Source organism: Oryzias latipes, chromosome 5, assembly GCF_053564925.1.
Source record: "Oryzias latipes strain Hd-rR chromosome 5, Olatipes_Hd-rR_3.1".
Classification (NCBI taxonomy): Eukaryota; Metazoa; Chordata; class Actinopteri; order Beloniformes; family Adrianichthyidae; genus Oryzias; species Oryzias latipes.
Window position 1 is genome coordinate 19,720,329 of NC_136241.1, and position 18,661 is coordinate 19,738,989.

At 40.2% G+C, this 18,661-nt stretch overlaps 2 protein-coding genes across 2 annotated transcripts in view; one reads left to right on the plus strand and one right to left on the minus strand.

Moving 5' to 3' along the window:
- glrx (glutaredoxin (thioltransferase)) lies at window positions 1–9,010 on the plus strand. The gene is made up of 4 exons (XM_078947414.1): window positions 1–276; window positions 4,941–4,946; window positions 6,984–7,115; window positions 8,579–9,010. Exons 1-3 carry the CDS (start codon window positions 76–78, stop codon window positions 7,095–7,097), a joined length of 321 nt encoding a protein of 106 aa, XP_078803540.1. The 5' UTR covers window positions 1–75; the 3' UTR covers window positions 7,098–7,115; window positions 8,579–9,010.
- Window positions 7,241–18,661, minus strand: part of rhobtb3 (Rho related BTB domain containing 3) — a 26,029-nt gene continuing 14,608 nt past the window's right edge. Inside the window, exons 8-13 of the mRNA XM_011475122.4 lie at window positions 16,779–16,888; window positions 13,898–14,003; window positions 13,044–13,217; window positions 11,104–11,270; window positions 10,015–10,111; window positions 7,241–8,726 (exon numbers count right to left, since the gene is read on the minus strand). Coding sequence (XP_011473424.1) covers window positions 8,608–8,726; window positions 10,015–10,111; window positions 11,104–11,270; window positions 13,044–13,217; window positions 13,898–14,003; window positions 16,779–16,888 — 773 coding nt within the window. The 3' untranslated portion in view covers window positions 7,241–8,607. The remainder of the gene's footprint in view (window positions 8,727–10,014; window positions 10,112–11,103; window positions 11,271–13,043; window positions 13,218–13,897; window positions 14,004–16,778; window positions 16,889–18,661) is intronic.

Consider the following 18,661-nt stretch of genomic DNA (forward strand, 5'->3'; position numbering starts at 1 on the left):
TCTAGTGTCTGCGTCAGCGTTTGGAATTACTACAAGCAGTCTCAGTTTCGTTCACTCACACTTCAGCAGGCGGAAATGGCGCAGCAGTTTGTGAAGGCTCAGATCAAAGGCGACAAAGTGGTGGTGTTCATGAAGCCCACCTGTTCCTTCTGCATCATGGCTAAAGATGTTTTGTCCAACTACAAGTTCAAGCCCGGACACATCCAGTACATAGACATCAATTCACGCAGCGACATGGACAGCATCCAGGACTATCTTCTGGAGCTCACCGGTGATGTGTTGTGACGTTTGCCAATGAGTGGTTCTGTTGTTGATCACGTGACCTGTAAGAGGAAGCAGTTGAGAAATAAAGTTGTGTGAAAAGTTGGAGTTCAACTAACGTGGAAAAGTCTCTTTATTTTTTCTCCCGTTCTTGAGTCGGATACTGGGTACACACGCCAGGACCAAAGCGTGAAAACAACTCTGCTAACAAGGTTATGGGCCCAGTCTGAGTCTACCCGACGTTTTTCCACCGAGTGAAAAGACGCAACGCACCGCGTGTCCCGGTGAGCATTAGCATTGTTTTTAGCGGTAGCAACATGAGCAGAAGAGCTGCAGAATCCGCTGCTCGCTGGTCTCGACTAGTTTTTGACGGAGATGAAAAGAACTATGAGCTGTGGGAGACAAAATTCCTTGGCCATCTTCGACTGTTGGGTCTAAAGGAAATAATTTTGGAATCCGACGACGAGCAAGAAGACGGAGATTCGAAAAATGAGGAGGCCTACGCTGAATTAATCCAATTTTTGGATGATAAAAGTCTATCACTGGTGATGCGGGAGGCAACAGATGATGGACGAAAGGCTCTTCAGATTTTGAGGAATTATTATGCCGGAAAAGGTAAACCCCGGATCATAAGCCTGTATACTGAACTGACCTCGCTTAAGAAATCCAACAGCGAGAGTGTGACAGAATACGTCATCCGTGCGGAGACTGCCATCACAGCACTGAGAAATGCTGGAGAGACTTTGAGTGACGGGCTGCTTATAGCAATGGTTTTGAAGGGACTGCCAGACTCATTTAAACCCTTCATTATTCACATAACACAGAGTGAAACTACAGTGACATTTGCAGAATTTAAAACCAAACTACGGAGCTATGAAGACACAGAAAAAATGAGAGTTGCAGCAACGGAAGACAATGTCATGAAGGTGAGAGTGCAGGCGGGGAGGAGGCCTGCGAGAGCAAATTCAAATGATGCCGGTGCCGACTGTGTGGATATAACATGCTTCAGATGCGGACAGAAAGGACACAAGGCTAAAACATGTCACCGAAAACAGTGGTGCAGTCTGTGTAAGAGTGGCACACATCGAGACTCAACATGCAGGCGACAACAACGACGAGATGATGCAAGAAAAACCTCTGAGGACACCAGCAGCAGTAAGGAATACGCATTTAAAGTCACCGATTTGGATAAGGCAGAAGAAGACACCGCAAGAAGGAGCAGCTTGATGGTTGACACAGGAGCTACGTCGCATATAATCACGGATATTACACGGTTCACAAAGTTTGACGACAGCTTCCAGCCAGAGACACATTGCGTGGAGCTAGCTGACGGCACACGATGCAATGGGGTGGCAGAACGCAGAGGAGATGCTGAGGTATGTTTGGTCGACAGCGAAGGGGGACGGAAGAAGGCAACGCTAAGACAGGCGTTGTACATCCCTTCATACCCACAGGATATTTTCTCTGTGAGAGCTGCAACCACAAATGGAGCAACAGTGGTCTTTAAGCAAGGAAAAGACTTCCTGAAACATAGTGATGGTACAAAATTCCACATCTATGAGCAGAAAAGACTGTACTTTCTAAAGACAGAGGATGAATGTGATGATCATTCCAAAGGTTGTTTCGATATTCAAACATGGCACGAGATTCTTGGTCACTGTAATTATGAAGACATTTATAAATTGCAGAATGTTGTTGATGGGATGACTGTCAAGGGTAAAGCAGAGAAACAGTGTGAAGTTTGCATACAGGGAAAGTTTGTTCAAACAAGGAACAGAGCACCTGACAGAAGAGCAAAAGCTGCCCTAGAGTTAGTTCACACTGATTTAGCAGGACCAATAGACCCAGAGTCTAAAGAAGGGTACAGGTTTGCACTGTCATTCACTGATGATTATTCCAGTGTTGTCTTTGTGTATTTTCTGAAACATAAGAGCGACACAGTGCAAGCAACTGAGAAGTTTATTGCAGATACGGCACCGTATGGCAAGATCAAATGTGTAAGATCTGACAATGGTACAGAATTTACAGGGAAACAGTATCAGTCACTTCTTAGCCAAAATGGCATCAGACACGAGACATCAGCTCCATATTCGCCCCACCAAAACGGCACAGCTGAGAGAAACTGGCGAACACTTTTCGACATGGCCAGATGCATGCTGACAAAAAGCGGTTTATCTAAAGCACTATGGCCTTATGCAGTGCAGACAGCAGCTGTGGTAAGGAACAGATGCTACAATAATCGCACAGAACAAACACCGTACTACATGTTGACAGGGCGAAGGCCAAACCTCTCCAAGATGGAAGAATTTGGAACTGAATGTTTTGTTTACAAACAAAACAAAGGAAAACTAGATTCAAGGGGAGAGAAAGGAATTTTTGTTGGGTACGACAAAAATAGTCCAGCGTACATGGTTTACTTCCCAGAGAAGGGGAAAGTGCAGAAACACAGACTTTTGAAGTTTGTAAGAAAAAGTACGACTGAACACCAAACACAAACGGATATCCCACTTGACGACGACAGTGACGTGAGGAGCAGGGCTATTGACAAGGAAACACGATCTGATGTGGGACAGACGCGTGCACGTAGTCCAGCACCTACTACCACACCAGAGGCTCATGGTAAAACGCAGCCTAACTGTGAGACAGAAAACGAGTCTAAAAGATACCCCTCCAGAAATAGAAAAAAACCAAGTTACCTGAGTGACTACGTAACCGGAGTGGAGGAGGACCAAGTGTTGACAAACATTGATTATTGTTACAGACTTGTGTGTGACATACCTCTAACATTTAGAGATGCTGTTACTTCATCCAGGTCGAAGGAATGGACAAGTGCAATGGATGATGAGATTCAAGCACTGAAGGACAATGACACATTTACACTTACAACCCTACCAGAGGATAAGAAAGCAGTGGGGGGCAAATGGGTGTACGCCATCAAAAAGAACATGGATGGATCCAAGAAATACAAGGCACGATATGTAGCCAAAGGTTTTAGCCAGAGGAAAGGTATTGATTATGAGGAAACATTTTCCCCTACAGCTAACATGACGAGTATAAGAGTGTTGATGCAAAAAGCAGCAGAGGAAAACCTAATTTTACATCAGATGGATGTTAAAACTGCTTATTTGAATGCACCAATAGATTGCGAGATCTATGTAGAACAACCAGAAGGTTATGAGGTTAAATCGACTACAGATCATAAAAAGTTGGTGTACAAACTTGAGAAGTCGCTATATGGACTTAAACAGTCAGGCAGAAATTGGAACAGGACATTGCATGAATATCTGACTGAAAGTAATTTTGTCCAAAACCCAGCTGATCATTGTGTGTACACAAAAGACACAGAAAATGAAAAAGTGATCATCATTATATGGGTTGATGACTTGATCCTTGCAGGTAACAGTGAACATGCGCTGAAAACTGTGAAAGAAAAACTGACTGAGAGATTCAAAATGAAAGATTTAGGAAGACTGAAGCATTTTCTTGGCATTGATTTTGATCAGACTAATGGCATTGTAAAAATGACACAGCAAGAGTATGTGAAAAAGATACTGAAAAGGTTTGACATGCAGGATTGTAAACCTAGATCAACCCCATGTGAGCAGAAACTGACTTACACAAATGTTGCAGAAAAAATGGCTGACGTCAGTAAATACAGAGAGGCAGTTGGGAGCCTTATTTATCTTGCTACATGTACACGACCAGATTTGAGTTTTGTAGTAAGTAAACTGTCTCAGTATTTTAATGAACCAACAGAAGAACATTGGACTACTGTGAGACATGTTCTAAGATACCTGAAAGGTACAATCAATCAGGAACTGTGTTACAGGGGATGTGAAAATACAAAACTGGGATTACATGCATACAGTGATGCAGACTGGGCAACAGACATAAGTGACAGACGAAGCACAACCGGTTATTGTGTCAGTTTAAGTGAGAATGGTCCTTTGATCTCTTGGCAGACAAAAAGGCAACCTACAGTCGCTTTATCCACTTGTGAGGCTGAGTATATGGCACTAGCTGCAACTACTCAGGAATGTATGTACCTAGTACAACTGCTACAGGGCATGGATGGGTACAATTACGCCTTACCCAAAGTCTATGAAGACAACCAAGGGGCTATAAAGCTAGCAAAGAACCCTGTAAGCATGCAACGATGTAAACATGTTGACATCAAATACCATTTTGTAAGGTCAACTCTGAATGAAGGAAAAATCATTTTGGAATATTGTCCAACTGACCAGATGGTGGCAGATGTGATGACGAAGCCTGCAACAAAATTTAAGTTGCATAAGTTTGCGAGTTTTATTTTTGGAGTTTAATCTTATGTACTTAAAGTATGATAAGATGACAGAAGTTTTGTTACTATAGTTAAGTTAGTATAATAATATGACAACTTGAGAACAAATGGGGGTGTTAACATATTCATATGTTTTGCTCTCAGTTGTAATAATCAGTCACAAGTGATGAGTGATGTGTTGTGACGTTTGCCAATGAGTGGTTCTGTTGTTGATCACGTGACCTGTAAGAGGAAGCAGTTGAGAAATAAAGTTGTGTGAAAAGTTGGAGTTCAACTAACGTGGAAAAGTCTCTTTATTTTTTCTCCCGTTCTTGAGTCGGATACTGGGTACACACGCCAGGACCAAAGCGTGAAAACAACTCTGCTAACAACCGGGCAGCGCACGGTAAACCAAGAATGTGCTTAGTCACGTTTAGCAGATGTTTAAAATGTTGTTCTAAGAATGCGGATCCCCTTTTCTGTTTGATAATCGAAAGCTAAATATTTTAGTGGAAATTACATTATTTTTCATTCAATCTAAAGTTATTTTATAGATTAAATAGTTAATTTAGTACAACTAGTTTTACGGTCTTAAACAATCGTGAAGCAAAACAGTACTTAACGTACAAAGTAAGATTCAATTCATCTAAAAAGAAAATAAAATACAAAATCTCCACCCGCTCCACCGTAGTTTGTCTTCCCGGAAGATTGCGTTCACTGGTCTTCGGAAAAATGAAGAGTGTTAGTCAGTAGGGCGTTGGCGAGCGTTGACAGAATAACTAGCAAGAGAAAAAAAAGTGGTTTGTTGAGAACTGCGCGCACGGACCTTCCTGTTATTTCATTTTATTATGATTACTGTCACATATTTACTTTTGTTTGAGGCACAGTTAAGTTGAACTCAAGATTCTTTATGCTCTAATGGGGCTACACCACCCCCCACCGGCAAAGGAATGTAACTGCAGCAAAAACTGAATAAATGACTTTTCTTTTAAAATCATCCATCATTTTCAAGTATAAAAGGTGTCCATAGTAATTATATACGATGATACATACTGTCTATGCACGTATCTAGCCATTCAAGTTACCCATGCTGTTAGAATGTCCAAGTGGATCTGCAGGATATAAATGGCAATGTAATCTGATCTGCTGACGGAGTAAGTCTGCATTTGCCCCACCCATTATTTTATTCACATGTACTTTAGGTTTGAAACTGAGTAATGTCTCACTTTCCCAGGACTAAAGATGGATAATTTAAGACATTCATACAGATTTATCAAGGGGTCCGATTGGGAAGTGTTGTGTGTAAGGCGATGAAAAAGGAACACGGAAAAAGAAATAAGACTTTCCAATAAACTATGAAAAACATTTCTACACACAAAAAAAGGGACGTTCTTAAATTTCCTCATGCAGATCATCATTTGTGGGAATAAAGATCTACCATTTGATCCACAGCTATGCCTACTGGAAAGATAAATCCCAAAACAAGCGCATGACATCCTGAGCTGCATTGTAATTTACAGGATGATTTTTTTTTATCACTGGATGTTTCCAGTGATCCAGATTTCTGGAACTGAAAGACTGGATTGAATCCAGCTCTTATTTAAATCTGAATATATTGGCAGTTTTCGCAGTAAAGGGACATCGAGTCCTTTTGTGTTTGATGTATTTGCTGGAGGGGTGTAATGATTAATCCATGAATCGATTTCTAGTCCTACGACCCACCAGATTGTACACAAGTTGTTAGTCAAATCTACCTATACCATTCTATTATTATTGGGGCACAGTATGTTTATTTGACTAAGATAAAAAAACAACTAAGTGACATCACAGCTGATAACACATGAGGAATGTGGAAAAAAATGACCAAACCATCATTCCAGTCCAATGTGTGGAAACACTTTGAATTTAGCAAAGTCATGTGACCACACAGTGAGCAACAATGTTCTAATAATTTTCCCTTTGGATAATTTTGATGTGCAAAAACAACAGTGGACTGAACTTTATGAAACTAAAATGTGAATGGATTTGACATGATTTCTTATTTACTTTTTTGTACACATTTCATTTACACTTGATTATCTTGCAAGAAATACAAGGAATCTGGTAAACTTCACCTGCACTGTTCAGTACTCAGATATTTATGTCTGAGTCACACTGGTTGAAGTTTTGGCTAAAGATGTCCTGGATCCATTTTAAATCAGTGAATCGGATCGTTCAAAATGAATCCTGACTGAATGGTATCGTCAACCACAAATTATGTGAATTGAATTACTGATAAAATGAATAATTACACCACTACTTTGCAGACAGTGTGGATAATAACTTTTTGTCTATTTGATCCTAAACATTTGCAATAAAAAAGATTAAGGGTCATAAATGCTTAGATGGAATATCTTCAACAGATAAATCCTGTAAAATGTGTTTACGTTTTGATGAAATGCAGGTTCCGCGGGTCTTCATTGGTGAGGAGTGTGTTGGAGGCGGGTCTGACGTGGCAGCTCTTCACAGGAGCGGTAAACTGGAGGGCATGCTGCAGGCTGTTGGTGCCGTTCAGTAACGGATTCCTCTTCTGAAGGTAGAACTCACACACACCTCACACACTGTTGTGCATTCAATTTCTATCAAAGCTACACACGCATCAACAAGTAGGACGAACAAAGAAGTAAAAAAAAAAAGACCCACTCAAGCACCAGAGGCCTGTTCATTCTAAAACATGTTTATTTACAGAGTGTGCAGCTCTGGAGCAGCAGAGCTTTGCTGGCATGTCTGCGTTGTGGGATGCTTAAAGCAGCATTGCGATGCTCTTCGTTTCAGTCCAGAGTTTCACCTGCTTTTCACTGACTTTATCAGTGGAGTTGGACGTAACTGAGGATTTCTTATCACACACAAACTTTGATTGCTGCTGTGCGCCTGCAGAATAAATGCACGCCAAGTGGTCACAAAGAGCATCTGCTGTCACCTGAGCTCTGTAAAAATCTTGTAGCTCCATGGTTGCTATTTACCTTTTTTTTTTTTTTTTTTGCTACATTTCCACACACATTTTTCTAGAACTAGACAAACTATGTTGCATATGATATTCTGGCCATTATAGATTCATAGTAATCCATGAAACAAAGAAATAGCTGCAACCGTTTTTCAGGTTTACTGGCCAAATTAGCACATTTAGCTCACACCTCTTTAATTTTTTTTTTTTTTGTAAATAGCAGAGAAACATCACCCTGTTGTCTTGAAAAGAAAGTTAACTTGTTTAAAAAAATAATTGCAGCACCATAACTTATGATCTCAATATGATTGGGGAAAAAAAGACACACTTTAAAAATAGAAACGGTGTTTGAACCCAGAGGCATCGTGGTTTCTACTGTTTGTTCGGACATCCACCTCCCAGAATGGTAAAAGAAAAAAAATATTTTCAATAACTGATCTTCAAATATGTATATTTTTTCTACATATAGAGCTTTGAAATGAAACAATATAGATTTTGGAGACAAAGAACCTGACTTTATCGCACAGATTAAGAATAGCATAGATGGATCATTTCTGAAAAGTGCATCATGTCATGGGGTCCTGCCTCCAGCTGTCAGGTATCAAACAGATATGCTTGAGTTTGTTTTTTTAGCCTGAAGTTACAAAACCTGTGAAAGGAGTTGGAAGCCATCTGCACAGGGGGGTGTGGTCTACTTTGCAACAGATGTTTGGGTATGAATTATTTATTATCAGAGAGAGGAGCTGTTCTTTTCTGAAATCCACAACGTTTGCGTTATCCGCTAGAAATATGTCACAGAGCTCTGGTCAGAGATCAGACGGTCACTAAAAAAATCTGGATCATTTCACTTGTATTGCCTGTGATGAAATAGTCTTCATGCCGAGTGGCATTCATTTGCAGATGGAGCAGGAGGAGTGCGTCCCAGTTGTGCAACTTGTTGTTTACTGTCTTTTTTTTGTCCTGGAACTTCATGTTCTGCAGGCTTGTTCCTCATTGTTCCTCTCCATTGCTTCATAGTGTTTTCTTTGGATTTCCTCCCACATTGATTTCCACAGGGTTTTCGGGTGTCTCGGAGTGGGTGTGGTCACATCACTATGCAGCGGGACTTGCGTAGTTTGCGCCGTCGCTGCTGGTATTCGCTGAGCTCCTGCAAGTAGCCCCGAGAGGGCCAACGCAACCTCTCCACCTGCTCGCGCTCCTCCTCTGCAACACACGGAAACACAGAATCCTGAAAACACAACTGTAATGTTCTGCCTTCATTTAATATGCTGGCTGTACTTAGTAAATGCTCACAGTCACACAAACAGTAATAATACGAAGACGGATTTAAATCCTTGTTTAAAAATGTCTGTCTCTTTATGATTGCCTTTCTTTTCAAGCCAACCTGCATGTTATTTTTTTATGAATAAAGACCAAAATGTGTGTGTTTATCGATGTTTTTGTGGCACCTTAAATGAAATAAACCCAATCCTGACAGTCAAGAAAAAGCTTTTGGTTCTGTTTTAATTAGCCATAAGCAGAAAGAACTGCTCTGCCTTTTTGGGTTTTGTTTACAAGTAACGACTACATAACAATAAAGTTCCATCCCATCCTCTTTTGTGATCCTGCTTATTCAGGTTCATAGTCACTGGGTCTAATACATTTTACTTCTAATCAGCACACCATCTCTGTCAGATATACAGGTCAGAGGGCTCCAAAGTTTCTCTTCTTCACGTATTTTCTGCTTCGCTGCCTTCAAGCTTCAGTTATTCAACTAAGCAAAAGCAGAAATCCTTTCAACAGAAACTCTGAACCCTCTCTGATCTGGTCTGCTGACACTTTAGGCGACAAATACCTTTTGGTTGTTCATTTTTACGTCTGATAGATATTGCAGCGTAAATAACATAAATCTTTAAGTCCCCCTCCAATTATCTTGATCTTTTTACAAAGTGTTCCCAGTGCTCTTTAAATTTGGATTTCCCATCAACCATCTGTTCACTTACTCTCCTGCTAGCTTACAGCCCCTCACAACCCCAACCTAAGTTTAACAGTGGAACAAACCTGGTCAGCAATGTTGGAGCTACCCGCTGTACAGTTTGGAGGAAAACAAAGGCGTACACGGATCTGGTCGTCTACATGTGGATGCATCAGAATGGAGCAGAGCAGGGAGCTTGTGGCCTGCTGATCGTAGCTTCTACATCACACCTACAAGCTTTTTCAAACTGTTTTTTTCATCTGCTCCTGATTTGAATAAAGAAATACTGAGAAATGCAGTTTCAAGCTTATTTTTTTGATATATTTGTCCTCCATCAGCCACCAAATGCCACAAGAACATGCTACAAACACAATTTTCATCAGAGTGGGATTTTAAAATTAGTTTTTTTTTTAATTAGGTAAAATTAACTTAAAGATCATTATTCTGATGTTTACTCTCAGGACATTAGTTAGGTTTAGAGATGATAAACTGTAGTTTTCAAATGAGCATAGAACTGGTTTGAAAGCTGACACTGACCAGAGAGCTCCAGGAAGTCGGGTTTATGACTGAAGATCAGGTAGTTGTTGGCAATGAAGTGGAGGAGCCAAACATACAGCTGCTCTGCATTGTGGCACTGAGGACGGACAAAGTTAAAGGTTAGATACATATCTGAGAATAGATACATACAGACCTGCATGGATTGCTATGACGTTTGCTACAATGCCTAGACTGAGGAACACCACACCAACTGTTGGAACCTAGTTTTGTTTTTGCCCAAACCATCATACTACCACCATCTGTTTGCCATCTTCCCATTGTTCGTTATGGTACTTGGTTTTAGTTCTAAGGATCGTGTACATGTTGGGTCAGTGCTTTTATTTTTTTAGAGGAAGGATCCTTACTGAGTAAACGATTCCAGAAATAATAGTCTCCTTTTATTTTATTTTATTAAAAAAAAAAGTTTAAATTCTTTAATTTAACAAACTAAAAAGAAATCCTGCTCCAGTGCTTCCTTTATTGACCCCTTTAGCAGAGAAAACACTGGACCACTCTGTCTGAGAGCAGATGATCCAACCCCACAATTCTTTGCAGCCATAGCACTAATGGCAAAGCAATAATTCAGAGTTTATGATGAAAGGTTTAAGAACGTTAAATACACAGTGACTAACATGTAAGGTGGTTTCATGCTGTAAACTTCTGTTTGGTAATCCACCAGTGTCGTATGGCTAAACTTGGCCGCTGTGGTAGATAAATGTACAAACACTCACGGCACAACTGACTTTACTAGAATAATCTTAAGAATTCAGATGTTGTTATTTTTTTGCGTTTATGATAATAAAACACAGTATTATATTTTAACAAGTTTTTCAAGATGAAGCTATAAGTACATTTTGCTGCTTCATGCATTTGTAGTTTACTTGAAATGACTTCAGGGGTCCCCCTATCAAATTTTGCATCAAAGAAACCCCACACACACGCACACACACACTCAACAACTGCATGACAACTCTCTATTAGTGCCTACATGAACTTCCCCCACAATGTGATCCATAACATTCAGTGTTAATCGCTTGTGTCTGACTCTTTGACCCGCTTTATTTGCACGTGCTCAGTGGTGGCACTGACCTTTGCTTTGCGTAGGAGTCGTATCACACTGATGCCCGTTGAAGCCAGCTCTCTACTGGGCATGCTCTGAAGGTACGCGCACACGCACACCTCGCAAAGATGTTGCAGCCGTTTCACCTGGTACATCTCTGCACAAACCAGCACGGCCATGGCCTGAAGCACACTGGCTGGACACACAGACACACACAGCACAGTCTGATGCACTGTAACTACAACACATTCACATGAATCACTGAAGTACTGCACAGTTTATTAAGCATTGCAGACTAGATGCCTTGTAAGATGTCACAGAAAAACAAGGACTGTAATTCAAATCCTTAAATTGACTCTGTTTCCAAAAACACAGTATTCATTAACCTTAACCAGGACCTTAATGATATCATTCCTTTTTTTTAAGAATATGTAATCCCATTGCCTCCCATGCGCAACCTCTCAGATGTGGTGCGTTTCACACAATTCCCTGAAATGCTGAAAACACCATCATGAGGGGGGAAAAAAACACCAGCTGCTTTTGGTTCTCGAGGAGCTCATTTACCACTGCTGCCATGCTGTCAGCTGATCTGCTCACATGCAGAAAACTACCAAGCACCGGATCTTCCTGCATGCAGTTGAACTGTAAATTCCAGTTACACCTGATGCAACCCCATCCCTGTCTTCATACAACAGCCATGAGCACAGAGGGCTGCAGCGTTGTCAGCTGGAGCAGTGCAGGCTTTTTTTTTCTGTTTAACAGCACAATTCCTCAAATGAGTGTCTTCTACCAAACATTCACCGCATGAAATACCTGGATAAACCTCGTGTTTGGATTTTATACCCTTTGTCACCGATGCTGTTGGAGTTACCTTGCTCTGACCTTGAGCGCTGAAATCTTTATGTAACAGAGGAAAAGGCTGCAGCCTCTGTTGCTGCTTCACTGCTTTAATGTCCTGTTATCATGACTAAACCAGAGACTGAGATACTGATCCTTGCTGCACCTAATAGGAATGTAATTATCCTTATGGATTACTTTGTTGTTTTATAATTTATTTAATAAAACAATTCTTTTTTTTTTAAATCAAAGGTTGTCTATTCAGCTACATTAGGTCACAAACGAGGAAGAATAATTAATTTTGTGGTGACAATATTTTGTACTGACAACAATTAGTTTGTTTAAGAATATTCGATGATTTAAGGCCAAACTAAAACAAAAATTAAAAATACAACTGTTACAATATTGCCAATAATAAGTGTTGCGCAAATACAAAGCAGCCATTCTAACAAACTGTTACCACTAGGAGGCAGAAACATCTAAAGTAGACAAAAGCTATGATCCTGGAGCTCATCCAGCTTTTTGGCTAAAATGTAAATTAAAGACTGCAAAGTAAACATGGAGGACTATGATCATTCACACACAGTCCATTCTCCAGTCAGTGACAACGGCAAAATGTCACGTTAAAGGCGAAGCGCTGTTTGATGTGTGACTGAAGAAACATTTTGAGCGTGCAAATGCGCTGTAGTTCTCCGGAAGGAAAAGTGAGACGACGGTAGCACATGCTCTGAAAACAAAGCAGACGCAGTCAGACAAACAAAGACGAGCTAGTACAACAATGATGTGTGGGGCTGGAACCTGGCAGCACCAAAGGCAGCTGGAGCAACAATGCCACAAGATCATTTTGGATTCACTAAGTCTGATTTGTTTCTAAGATTTGTTGCAGTTCTGTGAGACTGACAGTGGTATGAAAGCTGAAGGGACTCATCATATGTGCTTTTGTCAGAGGCTTCGACCCATAACACAAACGCTGAAGTCCACTGCACCTATGCACTTATGTGAACATCTTTTTACACCATGCAATGGGACTTTTCCCATTTACAGACTGAAGTAATCAGGAAATGTTCTGTCCTTCTTTTACTCCCCTCTGTCCGCTTCTCTGAAAGTTCATCTAGAATTGGAGGAAACTCACCAGGACAGCAGGAATCAGTGTAGAGGTACTCAAGGAAAGATAGGAAGGTGTCAGAGGAGACGCCATGGATGGGAACCACTCTGCTCCGAGCCTCTGCATACTTCCCACTGAACATGGCCGCCATGACGTCACAGCGGGCAACTAGGACGGCCCGGTGAGCCGGCAACACGCTACCTATTTGATAATGAAAGAAATTACAACAATAAAGGAACACCTGGCAATTTATTAGTTTAGATTTAGAATATTCAAACTATACATCAGCTCATAGTGAATGTGTACTCCTCAAAAGAAAACCTCTTCAGATCTGAAACGGGCATCTCTGTCATTTCTTTCGGTGGGCTTTTGCTTGTGACAGCCAAGTCCAAACTCTAAATTAAAACGCGATTCTTATTGATGAAGTCTTGAACATAAATACAGATTAAATGCATTTCATTTGGGTCTTGATGTGTGTTTGGCAGTTGCAGCACTTATTTAACCTTTTCAAAATTCCACATGAAATAAAACAGAAATGATCTTTTATGAAACATTAAATAGGTATTTCTCAATGACTTCTCAGCGGTTCTACTAGCACTTTGGAATAGAGAGGAAAAGCTCTCTGCACTTTTCATGATAAATGTTTATGAGGTGAGGTTTCAATGCATTTTTTATTTTGGAGGAGTAGAGGAGCGGCGGCCATCCTAAAACATGAGGGGAATCAAAATTAAAAAAAGGACATCACACTGATGGTTTTTTGCCTCTTGAAATGACAGAGCAGAAACTAACATTAAAATGTAACTAAAAGTGAAAAAACTGTGACTCTCCTGTGCGGTGGGAATCTGAACAGAAGTGTGTCTTGGTGATCAGTCTGCCCCCACCTTGCACCATGAAAATGACGTCCGAATAGAGAGGAGAATTGAAGAGGTTGACCAGAGTCTGAGGACCGAGCTGAGCTGCTCGTGCACTTGGCGTGTCCCTGGAGCTCTACAGCAGGAAATCAAATAAATCAGGGTGTTAGCATTCCTCTGATGAAAGTCAGGTACTTGTTAACAGGGGGGAAAAAAACCTGCTATTTGGAGCAACTAACTCGCCTCTCACACGGAATACAGATAGCCTCTCTGTCAGTGTGGCTTAGCATTACCCAACACTCTCAAACTCCAATGCCAGAAGCGACACGCCTGGAACTGGCTAACGCTGAGAACAGCGTGGGGAAACAGACGGTCCTCCAACCCACCTGTTGTCAAAGCAGCCACGCTCAGCTGATACACTTTAATGAATGTAAAATAAAAAACACACCACCTGTACTGTCAGACAAGGTTTTGTTGACTTGAAATAATTAGCACAACCTTTCGCAGTTCCATTAGACACAGAAAAACCCTTCCATCGGCATGGCAACAAAATCCAGACCTTTGATTTTTGCAAATTAATAGAAAACATTCAAATGGTATCAAACGACACAGAGGTGTCCGTAGAAGCGCACATCAAACAGGATGTTATGGTGTCTCATCACATTAAAAAAAGCTCCTGCAGCCCTGTGCATCAGACTGACTCAAAACAGCCTCAGGTGTTTTGTTCCAGCCTGTTGGTTTGTATGCCGTGCATGGTGCCAAAAGCCTTGTCAGACACATCAATTTAGTGTTGCCCAACTCTGAATGTTAAGTTGGCCGCTTCATATATATATAGAGAGAGAGAGAGAGACACCTGAAACCTCAAAGGTATCAAGTCATCTCAGTACATTAGAATCCCATCAAGAAATTATTTATAGTCAAAAGGTAAAGGTCACTATGATTCATTCACACAGAGGGACATTTAAGGTGTCTACTTCCTTTAGTTTTGAAGATTATAGCCATATTTAAAAATTCTGTACCTCAAATTATTAAATACTTTAGAGTTAGTTAGAAAATGTAAGAATTGTACGGTATGGAAGGGATTCATCTGCATCCCCACTGAGGTTTTATAGATGTCACGGCTGATCTGACAGAAGCCTTCAGCTCTTTTGGGTTGTTGGGTCTCTCCAGAGATGCTCACAAGTTCCTTTCTGCAAGTTCAAGTCAAATCTTCAGCTGTTAATTCAATTCAAGTCTTAAAACCAGTAAAATGAATATTTCATCAGAACAAATAGTCAATAAACCACTTTTATTTGGAAATCTGACCACAAGTGATGGTGTAAGAAATGTAAATACAATGAAATGTGTAACCCTTGTGCTATCCTAGGCACTTTAACATTGGGAGTTGGGTCATCTAGACCTACTAGACAGTGCGCTGAACCTTTTTTCTTCAATGATTTGTGATCTTCACTGGTGTCCAAGGATTACATGAAATCTTTCCACCTTTATCCACATTTGTCATTGTAGGAATAACACATCAATGTAAGGGTGGGGTCATCTAAGATAGCACAAGGGCTAAAAGGGAGCAGACAATTATAAGAATTGTATTCTTCAACTGTGCTCCTTTTAAATCATGAAAATGTTCAATATTGTAAGACAAACATGTAAACATATTGGACGATCGATAATTTTCATGAAAGGAACAAATAAATAAATGAAAAATGAAATTTCTTAAAGCTGAAAAATTATAATAAACATCAATCACAAGTCCCTGTGTGCTAGACTTAAGTTTGAGTCTTAAGTCCAAGTCCCCAAGTCTCTGGATCTACTGTGGCTTCTTTCCTTTCAGCATAGATTTGACAGGGCTCTAATGGCTGATCACAGAAGTTGGAATTTAAGCAGAATAGTCAACTACCTCATCCAGCTACAACTATTTACATAAAGCTTGTCAGTAGAAGGAAGCAGATGTGCTCTTAGACTTCCTGTTAAACCACTGCACTTAAATTGAACCTGATGAAGCACAATGGAGGACATGGCTCCCCACCAACAGGGAAACACTCAAGGAATTTAACAGTCTGAGACTCATTTTTGACTCTAATAAAAAGAAATGCAAAATCTCTTTTCATATGTAGAGGTGACTTTGGATCACTCAGAAAATGTTTTCTCTTTGCCCTTAGCCCTAGTCCGACGTTTTTTCCCTGTTCAGAGTGGCTTGACACAAAAAACGTTGCAGCAGAAGTCATTCGGATGTGTCAACATGTGATGGCTCTCAAAGCACAAACTCCAGCAGCTGTCCACTTCTTATGAATCTGTCCTAAAGCCTTGAGCTTTGCTTCAAAATCCTCTCAGTGCTGCAGTCAACTTTACATTTTTTCCCATAATTCATTTTTCTAATGCAGACCTTGGTGAGCAGTCAGCCTCTTTTACCCCCTACCCACCATGTGATGTGTCCATGACCGTCTTCTGGACAAATGCTAATTCTCCATGACTCCATGACCGTGGCCTACTGATCCAGACTATTGATAGGCCCAGAAAGCGTCTGCAGGTGTTTGCAATTAATTATCTGATTAGAGTGAGACATCAAGAGTCCAAACTGTTGAACGTTTTCATAGTATTTCTGAGACATCAAGTTTTCATATTCATAAGCTTTAGATTCTAAACAATTATGAGGAAGTGATATCAGCCCTTGAACTATGCCAGTATGTGTGTAGTAATCACAAATTTAATGTTATTTTTTTACTTTTTGAGGTAGTCTTGGTAACAGTTTTAAAAACAAATGTATCTAAAAATTTTAGTCTACTTATGTAAATATGTAAATTCAACATTATGGCTTTTATAGAGGCCTACGATACATTACCTCTGAGTTATTGTAGCTTATACATTAGTATACATCAGGGAGCAGGAGAATTTTTTTTTATCTTTGTGAGCTTACCCTTTCTCTTCCAAGGATGGAGCGTATGCGCTCCATTAGCTGACCCACGGCAAGTGAATTCTTCAGCCTCTCTTCCAGGGCCTCCTGGAGGTGCTCCCACTCCCACGCTCCTACAGAAACATTCACAGTCACACCAAGTGTACAGTTATCAGAAATACACAAGGAACCCATTTAGCTACTGGGACTCAGCTCTGACTACCCACTTAACTTTCACTGAACCCTCAGTGTCTGTTCTTGTCAAAACTACCAGCTACTGCATTGAGCCTGCTTATGTAATCTTCAGTGGTTATGGGTGGACGATTAAGTCTAGATTCCATAAATGTAACAAAAAAAAAACAGATAATAAAATAATGTTAAACTAAATTGAGTCTAAAAAAACATGAAAAACTTCAACCTTCAATAAAAATGTATTATTCTTGTTTAATAATAATTACTGCTGTAGCTTCTATTTTGTAAAAATATAGAGAGGAACAGTTGTTACTTGTTAAAATCTGAAATTTAGAAAAAGACTCAGTTCGTACAAATCAAATGTTTGATGCTTCATGTTTGGAGAGTGTCAATAAGTCTTGATTTACATTTTATTTTCAATCCATTTGATAGCTGCATCAAAAGGTTTATGGATGTGGTTTTGTTTCACACATCCATATTCAATTAGTCTAATGTTTTTAGTCCGTGAGCTGTGACCACAGCCAAATAAATCCTATCATAAATCTCACTACTATCTTGATGTTCCAGCTAATTACAATCCAATATCAAACACTCCTTTTAACTTTAAACTATTTTTAAGTTATATGGTAACTCTTTACAGTATACAAACACTGACCTTCAGTCACAATTTTACTGTTTTAAGAGAAATGCAATACACTATTTTAGCAGAACTAATTTTTTAAGTAACAAGTGACCCACTGATGGTGACCAACAGTCACCTTATTAACTTGATCCTTGTATCAAGCAGTCCTACTTTGGTGTTCCACAAGGATTGTAACTAGAACCAATTTAGTTTACTACAAATTCTTCTTTTTTTGTTTTGTACATAAATTGAAAGTTTCAATGTTGTTTAGCCATATTTCTTTTTACTTCTAAACTAATGACACCCAGCTTTATTTGTTAAAATCACCTTAGGAAACTTTTAGAGCTATTAGAAACTGCAGAGTAGTTACACTGAGCTACTGAAGCTATGAGCGTTCCTTTTAAACATATAAGCCTAAAAGACACTGCTGTTTTTTTTCTTTTCAATTCAGAAAAACCAGCATCACCTTGAGGGGCCTTGGCACAAATAATAACCAAACTTTTTCAATGCCTTTTTAAAGCAGGCCTCTAAACAGCCAATTGTAAAGATTTGACTTTGTAATTAATGTTATGCATGCTTGTGTGATATTTTATGTTGTTTCTCTGTATTTTAGTTTGCGTCATGCTACCCATGAACTGCCGGTGGTCAGTGCTACCTGGGGCCTCATTTATAAACGTTGCGTACGCACAAAAGAAGGCGTACGCCACTCTCTACGCAATAGTTGAGATTTATAAAAAGCAAACTTGACGGGAAAATGTGCGGTCCTCCACGCAAGCTCTGACCCAGGCGTACGCACAAAAACGGGTGAAATGAGAAATGGCGACACCGTCGGCAGATGGAAGAAACACGTGAAAGTGACAGTGTGTGCCAAATCGTGCTGGCATGTGCTGTGCTACACAATGTGGCACAGCTTAAAAACGTGCCTCTACCCCCTGGCGCTGATTGCTGTGTTGGCCCCGACCCTGAACCCCATCCCCACGCATTTGAGCCATTTGCTGCTGCTGTGCGCCAGCGTTTGGAAGTGATGCGTCGCTTGTAAAGAAAAAGAGGTGTGGAAAATATTATTTATTTAAGAATTCCCTCATTGTGCAGT